General features: G+C 32.6%; 1 protein-coding gene across 8 annotated transcripts in view; it reads left to right on the forward strand.

Annotated features, from left to right (window-relative positions):
* LOC132944332 (potassium voltage-gated channel protein Shaker) overlaps positions 1-13773 on the forward strand; it is a 205207-nt gene that overhangs the window by 183507 nt on the left and 7927 nt on the right. For 4 of the 8 annotated variants that reach the window (XM_061013617.1, XM_061013620.1, XM_061013618.1 and 1 more), the window contains 3 exons: positions 5167-5296; positions 9970-10160; positions 12503-12724. In XM_061013617.1, coding sequence (XP_060869600.1) covers positions 5167-5296; positions 9970-10160; positions 12503-12717 — 536 coding nt within the window. In that variant the 3' untranslated portion in view covers positions 12718-12724. Of the gene's footprint in view, positions 1-5166; positions 5297-6080; positions 6249-9969; positions 10161-12502; positions 12725-13773 lie in introns of those variants that run through there. The other 4 variants (XM_061013616.1, XM_061013619.1, XR_009664444.1 and 1 more) reach the window with 3 other exon arrangements.

The raw sequence follows: 13773 nt of genomic DNA on the forward strand, positions 1-13773 counted from the left end.
TTATGCGTACAAAATGTTCATGTCACGGCGCGGCTTGTTTCGATAATATCTAGCTACGATGCTAGTAGGTCACGTCGTTTTTGAACGGGGCGCGTAGAGAGCTGTTGTCCAATTTGAAGCGAAAAAAAGGCCTCCGACACACAAAAGCCGGATTAAAATTCACTCGATACCCGTGCAGCGTTTGTTTCAACCCAATCAGATCGTCGCATATAAGTTTTCGACAAATCGCACGCGACCATATACCACGGTCGTGGTAGTTCACCACGCCCGCTGCGTCCCTATGGTAGTTCGCCGCTATTGATTTTAACTTTTTCGGCGTACAACGATAAAAATAAATTCACGCAAATACACATAGACAATCAGAGATACACTTACGCTCAAACGCACACTAAGTTTGTCGTCATCGTCATCGTGCATGATGATGCTGCTGCGTTAGGTTCCCAAAAATAAAGTAAAATATACATACCAATACAAGGTGATTTTTTTTATGACACAACAGTAATTACTAAATAAGTCTAAATTTTTTTACATGATTTGTTTTAAAGTTAAACTTTTTTATGGTTTTTAAATTGTTTTATTTTAATAAAACATAGTATTATCTAGATTTATTGAAAATAGTATACAGGGTGATTCACCAAGCAAGCCTTCCCTCTTTTTCCTTCAGTAATGCAGTTATTCAAAATCTGATTTTTCGAATTTTCAAATATAGGTACTTATTAAGACCATATTTTCAAATTCTTGAAACTTTTTGTGCTACTCAAAGAGTGTCCTGTGGTGATACAAACTTCTATTTTTCAAACGAGAACAGCCCTATTCAACTATAAATTATACAGTAGATAATTTCTCAGAAGTTTTTTACGTACCTATCAAAATCAAAATTCATACGAGTAGTTTTTGATTTAATAAACTTTGTGTTCTAAGGATATTTAGGTCCATGGTAATGAGTTTGTAAGATATGGGGCTTATGGTAATTTGAAAATTGTAGTCATTAATATTAATAATTTGTCAATATTGCCCAAGTATCATAAATACTAGATCCAATTTCACGTCTATTTTATATTTATGTAAATCCATTTTTGAGGATTACAAGACTATTATAATCCTTAAAACAAACATTTTAATAACAACGAAACTACTGAATCAAATTTTGAATAAGGTACATCAACATTTTCAAAAAAAATATCCAATAAATAATTTACAGTAAAAAATAAGGGTTCTCATTTGAGAAACGGAAGTTTGTATCACCACAGGACATCCCTTAAGTAATACCAAAAAATTTCAAGAATTTGAATGGCATTTGAGTGTACTTAAAAATTTCAAAAATCAGAATTTTGAATAAATTCATTGTTAAAGGATATAATGCGGGTGAGCATGCTTGGTGAATCAAGCCGTTTGGACTTGCCGTCAAAAAGTTTTTATGAGACGGACACATTTCTTGTTTTATATATTAAATATAATATTATAAGTACCCATGTATATAATATGATTTATGTACGATAAATGTATAATTATATGCGACGATTGTTGTTTATGTGATTGTGGTGGGATGTATCGTGACAAATCGACGGAAAATCGTTTCGACAGGCCCTCACGCTCGCGTTTTCCGTCGGACCGACCAGAGACAAAACTTTGTACGCCACACGGACGGCCGGTCAATTCCACCGATTCCGGTCGGTAGAGCGGAACCAGCAGCCGTTTATTATTATCGCCACGTCCGGTATTCTATGTTGCACTTGTGGCGATAACGCGTGTGCGAATATTATACCTACTGTAATATATATATCATATTTGGTCGCGGTGCGTGATCGGTGACGTGCCCATTTGTCCTTAGTCTCGATTTGGATGGGACGGGAGGTGCTTGCAAAAACGACCGTCGTCGAAGAGCCTATGGACCCGGGGATAATGATTTTTTCTTTCGAACATTTCTGCGATGTACCCTATATTATTGTGAACTCGAAGCACAATACAATAAAATTGTTGATGTCCAGACGTCGGATTCGTAATGTTTGTGATTTCATATTGGACCGGTTTAAGTGAACAGATTTTTAAAAAATTCATCTCCTCATCATTATCACGGGGATTACATTAATTATATTATGGTGTGTTTATATAATATGAAATGGTATTCGGCTCATTTTTATTGTATTTGACAACGTTTTACTTGTGACATGGTTTTAACTTATTTTAGGCTTATGGGTACGAACTGCGCATGATACTTCTTTAAATCTCAACGTGCTTTTGTTAAACCTAGTTATGACCCTAACTATTCTTGAAATCGATATAATAATTTTAACAAACAGAATAATATTAATCATAATTTGTATTTTTTGTTACTATAGTTGCATAAAAGAATATTATGTTTGTAATCTGTATAATTATATGTAAATTATTATGTTTGTACTAAAAATTCACAAAATAGTAAAATAGTAAATAGAATATACATTATTCTAAACATAATATTCTTTTACCTATGCAATTATAGTAACAAGAAATACAAATTATGATTAATATTTTTTTGTTTGTTATAATAATTATTATATCAATTTCAAGAATAGTTAGGGTCATAACTAGGTTTAACAAAAGCATGCCAAGATTTAAAGAAGTATCATGCGCCGTTCGTACCCATAGGCCTAAAATAAATTAATACCATGTCACAAGTAAAACGTAACACATAATATACGTTACTTGTATTCATTTTAAAATCAAAACAATTTAAATGCAATTCATTTTAATCAATTTTTTTAAATTATATGTTTTTAATCGTATTCTCAAATCCGACGTGCCTATTATCTTTATCGTTATATCCCCGTTGTCAATAGCCATTGCAAATATTTAAATCGATTCATGAAATATTCTCAGCGTTTTCATGCACTAAGACTTCGGTCGGCGCTACCTATACGATCGTTTCTCGCGCGTGTTTTCTTCATTTCAATCGCACAATAGCATACGTTTTTATAACGCATGAAATTATTTCTACTCATTTTTTCAGACCTACATGAAATTCTATTCGTTTTATCTGAAATATTGAAACCATTATCATTTCTTAGAACGTGCATAGCGATCCCATTTTTTAATTTCTAGTCTTTTGGGTTTTCACGAGAACATAAAATGTTCGGATACAGATCGTTCGGGGAGGGGCACCGAGCACGCCGAAGTGCATTTCAATCGACGTACAATACTCTTGCAGCGCTCACAAAAATTCAACCAATGCCTCCGCCGTTTTCGCCTGTCCGCGATCCACTTGGTGCACGCACATATTTTGTACGCCTACCGTGGCAGTCCGTGTGTCGTTTTTTTTTCTTTTATAAATTTTCGCCAAAACATTAAAACATTTTCATTCAAACTATATTATCGTAACAGTTTCCAACCAGGTGGTCGGGGCTCGCCCGTGTATATAATATTATAAAATATATATGTTTATGGTGGGTCGGTGCCGCGCGCGCCCGGACCGGCCCCGTCGTCATGGATACCGCGCGCGCCGCCTCCGACTATAGCGATCGAATGACGTCATCCATCCGGGGTTTTTGTGAATAACCTCATTGAAGAAAAACGGCCCACTTTTCTCTGCGCTCACAGGTTCTTCGTCAACAGCCGGAGCCGTGTATCATATATTATATAAGTACACGTAATATATTTATGTCTGCTGAGAGAGGGTGGAAAAAAATTCCAAATGTATAAATAAACGCCCTCACCGCCACCCGAATGCCGCACCCGTCGTAGTGATTTTTGAAACCGATTCACGAAGTTGTTATAATAATATTACAATATTTTATCATAATATTTAATGGCGTATTCGTACCTATTATTACACTCGACAGTCGACACTCGTCCGTATGGTGGTTACCAACGTATGATATACAACCCCTAGACTGGGCATCATATGATTTCAAGTACACGGTGATAATGATTATACTTTCGCGCTTTCGTTATCTATATCACTGAAAGTAGAATTTGACTGTACACCCACTGTGTGATATAGGTGATATTAATGTATATTATATATAGCCATAGGTTTATGTGCGACGGTCGGAGACAAAATGGTTGGTAAACGAAAAATATTTTCCTCAGCGTGACATTTTTTTTTAATTTACGTGAAAATATGAGAACAACAATTATTGTTACGTGTAGGGAAATAAATGTTTTAAAATAATATTATGAATAAGGTAAATATCGAGTAAAGTTAATCGAAGAAAAAGCTAGGAAATAAATATCCCATACAGGCACATTGATAGAATATACCTAAAATTAACCACGGTGAAATTTTAAAGTTGTATTGCGCTTTGCAATTAAATAAAGTTAATTTAATTTAATAAATAATAAAGTTTCAAGTATAATTTTTGATGAATAAATGGTTTGAATTACCAAATCACAAAGAAATATAGCATGTTATTATATGCTAAAAAAAACAAATTTAAATCGTACACAGATTTTTTTGATTTCTGACTATTTTTTTATCTGTAAATTGCGTTTATATATTTTTTCGTTTAAAAATTAGTTTTTATTAGTTTAAATTTATATTTATTTTTCCTTACATGGAATCAACCACACCTGCAATTGAATATTTAACAATTGAAACATTATTTAAACATATTTAACAATTGAAAATCTTTGAATTGTTTCCACCAACATTCAAACATTTAGAAGCCAAGTTCATATAAAACAATTTACCTATTCATAAAACTAATTACATTGAAATAGGTTGGGGGAGGGGAATTTCCTGGATTCGAAACAGCCGGGTTTTCAGAGAGAGAGAGAGAAAGTCGCGCTGTGTCGTTAAGTATTATTTGGTCTCAGGAGATCCGGCCGTACACCCGCTAACTTTAGTGCACCACTCGAGTCGGTATCGGTGCGGAAATTAACAATTTCGAACGAAAAAAAAAAATACCCAACCGAGGATAAAACACGCGGCGAACACTGCTGCGGTGCAGGGTAAGTCGTCGATGTTGCGGCGCGGCGCGGTTAAAGTCGCCGGACTCTCGTGGCGCAATCACCGTGTATATAATGTACTACTTACATAGTTTCGGGGTTTTTCTTTACTTTTGTTTTTTTTATTACTATTATTATTATTATTATTATTATTATTTTACTATTATTATTTTACTATTGTGGTGTTGAAAAAAATGGGGGGACCGCCGACCATTTGTCTCTGAGCGTGTTGTTTTCCAGGAGTGGTGCTGTTCTCGAGCACCGTGTACTTCGCCGAGGCGGGTTCCGATCAGTCGTTTTTCAAGTCCATCCCGGACGCGTTCTGGTGGGCCGTGGTCACCATGACGACAGTCGGATACGGTGACATGAGGTAACTTATAATTGCGAGCAGCCAGGAATACGACACCCGCCGACCATATACCATCACGACCGATATATACGCATACCAATAATATGTATACACAACTACCACGACCTCCATGACAGACATTTACGATTTTACGACTTACCTCCATGGACCTATGTATAAACATCGACATTCGACTTATCAGAAACACACACACACACACGCGTATGTGTACTCGACAACACTCAGAGAAAACTATAACTGTGAACTATACTATTCTTTACGAGACAGGCTGACGGAGAGAGAAATAGAAAGAGGTAGGGGGATATAGAAATAGACAAGGAGATGAGAAAAATATAAGTTGTTTGGACGAATGGGAAGGCGATGAGAAAGATATAAGTAATAAGATCGAGTAAAAGTTTCAAAACACTATATCTCTTGAGTATAGAGTAAACTTTATATATAATACTCACGAGTATATATAATATATCATCGTGATCACCAGGTCATATATATAATATTAAATGATAATATGTCATGTATTATGTACAATGTTTTATAAATATTTTTGTGCGAAAAATGTTTTGTTATTGCGACGGGGGACGTCCATAATATAATAGCATCGTCGTCGTCCACGCCACCGATCGGGATCGCGAGTTATTCATTTATTGTTTATATATTTTTTTTTTTTTATACACGGTTATTATTATTATTTTATTGTTTTCATCGTCGTCATTATTACTATTATTATTATTTATTTACTATTATTATTTTTTTTTTTATAAGTCACAGTCCTAATGAATTTCAGGTGTGGTGCTATTCTCGAGCGCGGTGTACTTCGCCGAAGCCGGCTCAGAGAATTCCTTCTTCAAGTCCATCCCGGACGCATTCTGGTGGGCTGTTGTTACCATGACGACTGTGGGCTATGGTGACATGACGTATGATGTACTCAATTTCATTAAGACAAAATTAGACAGTTATTGAAATTTATTTTTTTCCATATTTTTAATTTTATTCACTAATAGTTATTTGCATTTTATTTTTTCTTTAACATTTTAGTGCGATTTATTTATTACCAGAGAAAAAAATAATAATAACAATAATAACACAGCAACAAAAATCGCATTAGACATATTTTTATTACATTGTGTTTTTCGTAAACGTATTTTTATTCGTTCGTTCATCTTTTACTTATTATTATTATTATTTATTTTTTTTTTTAACATCGTTAGCTTGTCATTAACATATTGTTATTATTATTACTATCGTGTAAGCTGTCACTAATTTCGAACTGCCGTAGATCATTAGTTACGACTATAATAATATTATACATAATGTTCTTATAACCAGCAAACACACGTCATACTTTAGACTTAAATTCATCACATTTTTGCGTTTATTTATCATAATTTTACAACATATTTTTTTTAATAATTATTACAATCACGTATGTACGGTAATATACTGGGCGTCTAATATTCGTGAACGTTTTACACAATCTGCAATTGTCCATATACACATACAAAACATTTTTTTGAAAACTTTCCAAGCACCCTGTGTATACAGTACACGAAACCATAATAATATGTATATGTTAATATTATATATATTATATTATACTATATGTTGTTTGATTTATCATATATAGTTTATTAGAAAAATTTAACAAAATTTAGTTTCCTCGAGATAGTTATTATTATTATTATTTGTTTTGTTTGACGATTACATGAAATACAGAATATTTTAGAACAATACAATTCTATATTCGTCTTAAACAATATTGTTATTACAAATTATATAGTCGTCTTGTCACTGTACGCTCCATTAGGGTTTGCCAAGATTTTCAAATCTGTATAATAATAATATTATCATCATCATCCGAGTGCACATCATATTTAGTGAAATATAAGAAATACATTTTATAATATTATGCCACAATATAGTTTCGATTGCAGTTCTCCGATCGTGATTAGAACGTCTTAGATGAACCATATAATATCGATAGAGTATCTCAGTTTAGCTCGATCAGAGAACATAATATTATTTAGATAATATTATTAATACCTACCTAATTATTCAAAATAATATTATTATGTCTGTTTTTTTTATATATATATATCATTTTTTATTTTTTTGTTTTGTTTTTTGCCGTTGTTTCTTGTTTTTTTTTCTTTAAAATACTTACTTAATACTACAATACAATCAAACGTTTAGAGAAACAGATAATTTTATTATAATTTATAATTTTTATACGATATTACGTTTTATTATTTTTTTTTTCGTCGATTAGAGGTACCACCTGTTATAGGCAGACTTATAGATTATATGTAACAGCTGCAGTTCACTAACACATATAGTTACCATATACACATATAGCCTTGACAAAACTATATATTTATATATATAAATCATAACTTGACTGTAAGTCAATATTTTATAACTACATATACGAAGTTATACATAACATAGTTGCAGCAGCACGAAGTGCAGAGTTGTAGTTGCATATTGCAGTTTTGACATAACTCATTACCCACATAATATATTACACTTACCAACTAACAATAATTAGTCTGTTAATTAGTCCTAACAATATCATTTTCTCGTAGTCGTTTGTGCATGCATTTTTTTACTTTTGAACTTCGTATTGTTGACGTAGGTACCTTAGTGTAATCGTTAATATTATGTTTAGCGTTGTTGCATGTTTTGATAAACGTTATTATTATATAAGTAATAATATATCAACTATACCTATATAACAGTATAAAGATAAGTGTAAATTGTACGACCATCGTGTTGCATTATATCTATACTATAAGAATCTCATATATAATATATATATATGAACCGTGTGATTGATAAGACGATTTTTTTTTTGAAATCGTTTTTTAAATATCACGATAGGGATTCTATTCTAGTGGTGTGTGCGTGTGTGTGTTTTTTTTTTTTCGTCCTTGTTATCGTGACAAATCCTGGGACACGGTATGATACTTACCCAAATTTTCCCGAGCTCGAACACCCGTTTATGTTTTTGGCTTTCTCAAATCAATTGTGCAAACGCTTCCTAAGTTGTGAATTTTTATACGGCACATATTATTTCCATGGCGTGCTTACATTTATATTTTAATACAGGTCGATTATATTATTATCGCAGACCACTCGATATTCCTCAATAACCCAATCTTACCAGGTGCGTCATTGTGCGGGAGTTTTGAGGGGTGAGTGTGCATTGCATCTATTTATTGCAAAACACCTTATTTGACAAAAGTAAAATTAAAAACCCAAAATGAGTTCTAAATCTGAATTTAAGTCAGTATTGAATATTTAAAAATAAATTAACATTTCAAAAATTGTATTTGGTTGTTTGTAAATTGACTAGATAAATTAAAAATCTCTGCAAACATTTTGTCTCCAATCATTAAAAAAATTAATTTATGTGCTTGAACCTAACCCAATCTAGAGAGTTATACCTGCTCAAGAAACGTCCTGGAGTGTTCTGCGATCATAAAATCACCCAGTATAACAATATTATGTTTGAAAAATCAATAATAATTTCGACTGTGCGTGTGCAACATTGTGATGCCCGTTTGTTGTTTTGGTTTCCCGTTTTCGTTTGTCCATACAAATATAACTTACTGTACAAGCTTTATATGAGTGCAAGAATAATATGATCGTGAATTCCAATTAAAAATAAAGAATTTTCTAGATCGGTGCCTATACGCATATACATATGATATTATACCATTGATTATAAATACTTCCTAGTGTTTATATTTTATATCATATACCATTATACCCATTTATCCGGTGATCCAGAAGTTGGTGGGATATCGAAACGGATATTATTAATTATTACAATGTTCTATTATATCTATCACCCACCAAACTAGAAATTTAAAATTTACATATTTCGACAGGTAACACAAATTTTTTTCTTCAGTTGGTTTGCGTGTATTATTACACAAAAAATCTAAAGTCTTACTACTTTTAATTGTTGCGTATTTTCAAAAAAAAATCTTTAATAGGTAACAACCTGTATTTTTATTTCACAACCGAAAGCAGCTGTACCTATACTTTTCAGGACATTTTATTGATTTGTAATTTATTATTTCAATGTATTAATATCGGACATTGAATAAACAGTTTTTTTTTTTTATAATTTACGAACATTTATAGTGGCAGATTGGTAGTGGTACGCCTTTCCATTTCAATCCGCTCATCCAAGCGTGGCCACAGGTTAAATAACCACCCCAAATTCACGTGTTTATGCGTATACGTGTGCCGTTCAGTAAATTATACAGACACAAATATTACACAATATTATATTATATAATATTTTATATTATGCGTGTGTTTCGTAAAAAGCATGTTAATACGTAGGTATATAATATTATATTATAATACATAACGATTTAGATGTTTTGGAAATTTGTTTTAGTGTTTTACACCTGCGTTTTGTACGTTTTCGTTCGTTTTTCCGTTTGTTATTTTTTTTCTAATATATATACATATTATCATATTACCGTTAATAGAAACGATAAAATGTATCATACAAAAAACGACCGAAAAAAAAAAATACCACCGCCACGCAATTTCCCGTTAGCCATTATATTACCATACATTATAATAATATGATTATAATATATTGTTGTACGCTCGCCGGAACACGTCGACATGTGACATATTCGAATGTGTTTCAGACCAGTGGGCGTGTGGGGGAAAATTGTCGGTTCGCTGTGCGCGATTGCCGGCGTGCTCACAATCGCACTGCCCGTGCCCGTCATCGTGTCCAACTTCAACTATTTCTATCACAGAGAGACTGACCAAGAAGACATGCAATCGCAGAACTTCAACCACGTCACCAGCTGTCCTTATCTTCCCGGTACTTTAGGTGGGTATCCGAGGCGAGAGCTGTCAATCGACGCGCCGTCGCTTCCGCCCGAGTCACGGCGCGCTCGACGTTCGCGTACGATTTAAATATTATACGCGCACGTAATATTAATTACCTATACCCACTGCTTCTATATATATAGATATATATATATATAAAACAATATTATTTTATACGGTCCGTGTGTTGTATAGTAGTACGGATGTACAGTGATGGTCTTTAACCAGTGGGTCGCGATTGGATTAAAACAAATTTAAAATCCAAAGATCGTAATAATAATACATGTGTATTATGATGTTAAGTTGCGCAGCTGACAAAACGAATACCTAATAATAAAACAAAACCTACGAATACCTGGACATGAATCGTGTAGGGTTTGACTACATATGCAAAATGCAATTTCTATTTATTCCAGTGTATTCCAATCGATTTAATAATAATATTATAGTCCTAGTAAAACGTATTGTCATTATAGTAAAATATATAGTAACGGTACATTTTATATACACGCTTAGTCCCCATTTTCCCCTTTAATTTATTCAAATTATTATTTTTGGAATATTTTGTAAGTTTACTTGAGGACCATATTTTCGAATATTTAGATTTTTATACCATTCAACCCTTTTCACTGCTATGGACGTACTATAACGTTATTTTGTCAATAAATAAAATACATGAGTTATCGGCTTGGTGATTATATACTAAAAAATACAGAAAAAAGTAACGATAATTTCACGGTAAAAAAAAACTGTTCATTTTGATAGGAATGATACAAATTTTTAATTATTATTATTTCTGGTGATATCCAAAGTGGCTACTTTTGATTATAGTAGGCACGTGGATGCTTTTGCTTGGGGCCGACGGGCCATGTTTGGTGGCCCTGGTCGTATACATTTGAAACTTAAAAATCGATATATATTTATTTATTTTTTAACAGTAACATATTACGGTTCAATGAAAATAAATTAATCGCTTAGGAATATATATAAAAAAAACTTAAACTAATTCAGCAGAGATGGGTATTTTAGGTATTTGAATACATTTATTGTTAAAAGGAAATAGAAAATAAGGGAATAATCATGGTTGGCGAATCACCCTATAAATACTAATAACTAGTAATATCACAGTATAATATCGTACTTTGGAACATTGGTCGAAAAACAAATTATTATCGCCAAAATCGATCGCGAGTCAAAAAAGGTTGAAGACTACTGGTTTGTATATTATAATACAAATATTATATATGTATTACATTCACACACTGTATGTTTATTATTTATTACCTACCATCATTATTTTTATTATTATTATTATTATTATTATTATTGTTTTTGTTGTCGTCGTTGATGTTGTTATTGTTATAGAAGACCGTTTAACTCACCGTGTACCCATATGCTATACACATTTTCTCGAGCAATTTTTGTTTTTTGTTATTTTTTATTTGTTTTTTTTTTATATATATATATACTCGGGTACATGGGACTTTTTGAAGTACCATTATAATAATTGTAACACAACGTTTTTGCAATAAAAATCAATTATTTTTTTATCGTAGTGATTTTTTGTTTTTTTAGGGGGGGTAACACTTATATTTTAAGTCACCTCATTTTGATTTAAAATACAAGTCAATTTGAATAGACAATCGTTATTTTAATATAGTAATTATTAGGTCTTTAAGTGTATAATTAAGTCCAGAGTAGGGTGACCTGAGTAATAAATCCTTGGGTTATTCTAGGTATAAGGCAACGGGAAAAAAATTTAATTTTCTTCCGTCTGAATTGAAAATCAACAAACACGAATTTATCGTACCAACTTTCATTACTATGTTATAACTTATAACTTTTAAAAATTTTAATTATTATTTCAGGAACACGATTTTGTACGAGTATACATATTATTGTATATATATGTTTCATGCTATTCGATGCCCGAGCGACCATATCGTTTGCTATAGAAAATATATATAAAAAAAACTTTTCTCATCACGAAACGGAAACGAAATAATAGTTGAACTGTTCTCGAAAATGGACAGAAACGGGTCACCCTAGTCTGCAGTCCATATATATATAATATAGGGGTTTCAGGGAGTCATAGAACTTTCGCACAACTCTCGTCTGAATTTCGAATCTTTTGCGAAGACAAAGACGATTAAAATCAAAAAAAAAAAGAAAAGAAAAAAAGCTTGGTAATAAACGTCTTCCTAATACCCCTCTTCTATATAATTTATTATAATATTATAAGCAAATGTTAAAATATGTGCACCAGTAATGTTTTCGAGCCAATTTTTTGTCGTTGATGTTTTTCCTCTTGTGTATAACGTTTGCGTTTCGCGCCCACCGCAGGTCAACACATGGTGAAATATCCGTCGGGTGGCGACTCGACGTCGGACCTGATGGACTTGGAGTCGGCCGACAATTGTCTGCTGGACGCGGAGCTGGACGAACCGCCACTGTCGTTGCCGCCGCCGCAGCAACCCAAAAAGTTCAACAGCTGCGCCACCGTGGTCAGGCTCAACAACAACAGCATCAAGAGGTTCAGTGTCGAAACTGACGTCTGACTAGCAGGTGCGGTATTAGCACGCGTACAAAATAGTTATACCTATATTATAATACGCGCCCAGTAAAATACTTAAAAAATATCGATGAAAAAAGTAAATAAAACTAAGGGAAAACTGGTACGATTCGGAGCCTACGATATCGAGCCATGGAAATATACCATATTATAATAAAGCTAAGGCATTTTCGTTGAACCAATTTCTTATTTCATTAATATTCTAATTTAATAATCCATTAATTGCACGTCTTATAAATTACACTAATGGCTACAAATGTGTTTTCTATCGTTAAACGACACAGTTTTTGCCTCTTGGCATTACGATTTACAACATGAATATCGCGTAGTAAAAATAATAAAATAAATGTGCATTGAAAAACGGTCCGGGAAAATCTTCATCGTATATTAATACTACACAAACCCATAAAGAAATCAAATTCCGCGAGTCTATTGATGTTAAATAACAAGGTTCCAAACGGTAAATTTAAATCCAAAATATCGTACTTATAGTCGACAATTACTCGTCATCTTGTGGGCTTGGATTATGGTGAGAGTTCGAACGGATGTCCATGTCGTTAAAAATAACCAATCGATAAAACCAAATGTTTAATATGCACTCAAAATGAATTTGTATTAAATATTATTTTATATTAACATAGTTATCTTTTAAATCATTAATATAATATGCAGTTCAGTGTTTTGTATAGAGTCAGTTCTTTCGTTTTACACGAACATTTTTTTTCGATGCAATCTTGTTTGTTATAACTTATAAGTTATAACCATAACTCCGAAGTTATACCCCAGTTTCGTACAGAAACTAAAAAGTTTTATCTACACACACTGTAATTTATTGTATTGTTGCTTTAGATTCGTGTAGGTGTAGTCTTGTATACCATCAATCCGTATAATATTATATTTTCATCGATTTAAAAAAATTATATCAAAATATTTTATGGATCGCTCTCAGTCCCAATCGATTATTTGAAAACCAAGCTAGGGTCTATCTATCCTTACCAATTATCTAGCCGCAAAATGTAAATGCTAATCCACGCTCGTTCAT

This window comes from Metopolophium dirhodum, chromosome 5 (genome assembly GCF_019925205.1).
Source record: "Metopolophium dirhodum isolate CAU chromosome 5, ASM1992520v1, whole genome shotgun sequence".
Classification (NCBI taxonomy): domain Eukaryota; kingdom Metazoa; phylum Arthropoda; class Insecta; order Hemiptera; family Aphididae; genus Metopolophium; species Metopolophium dirhodum.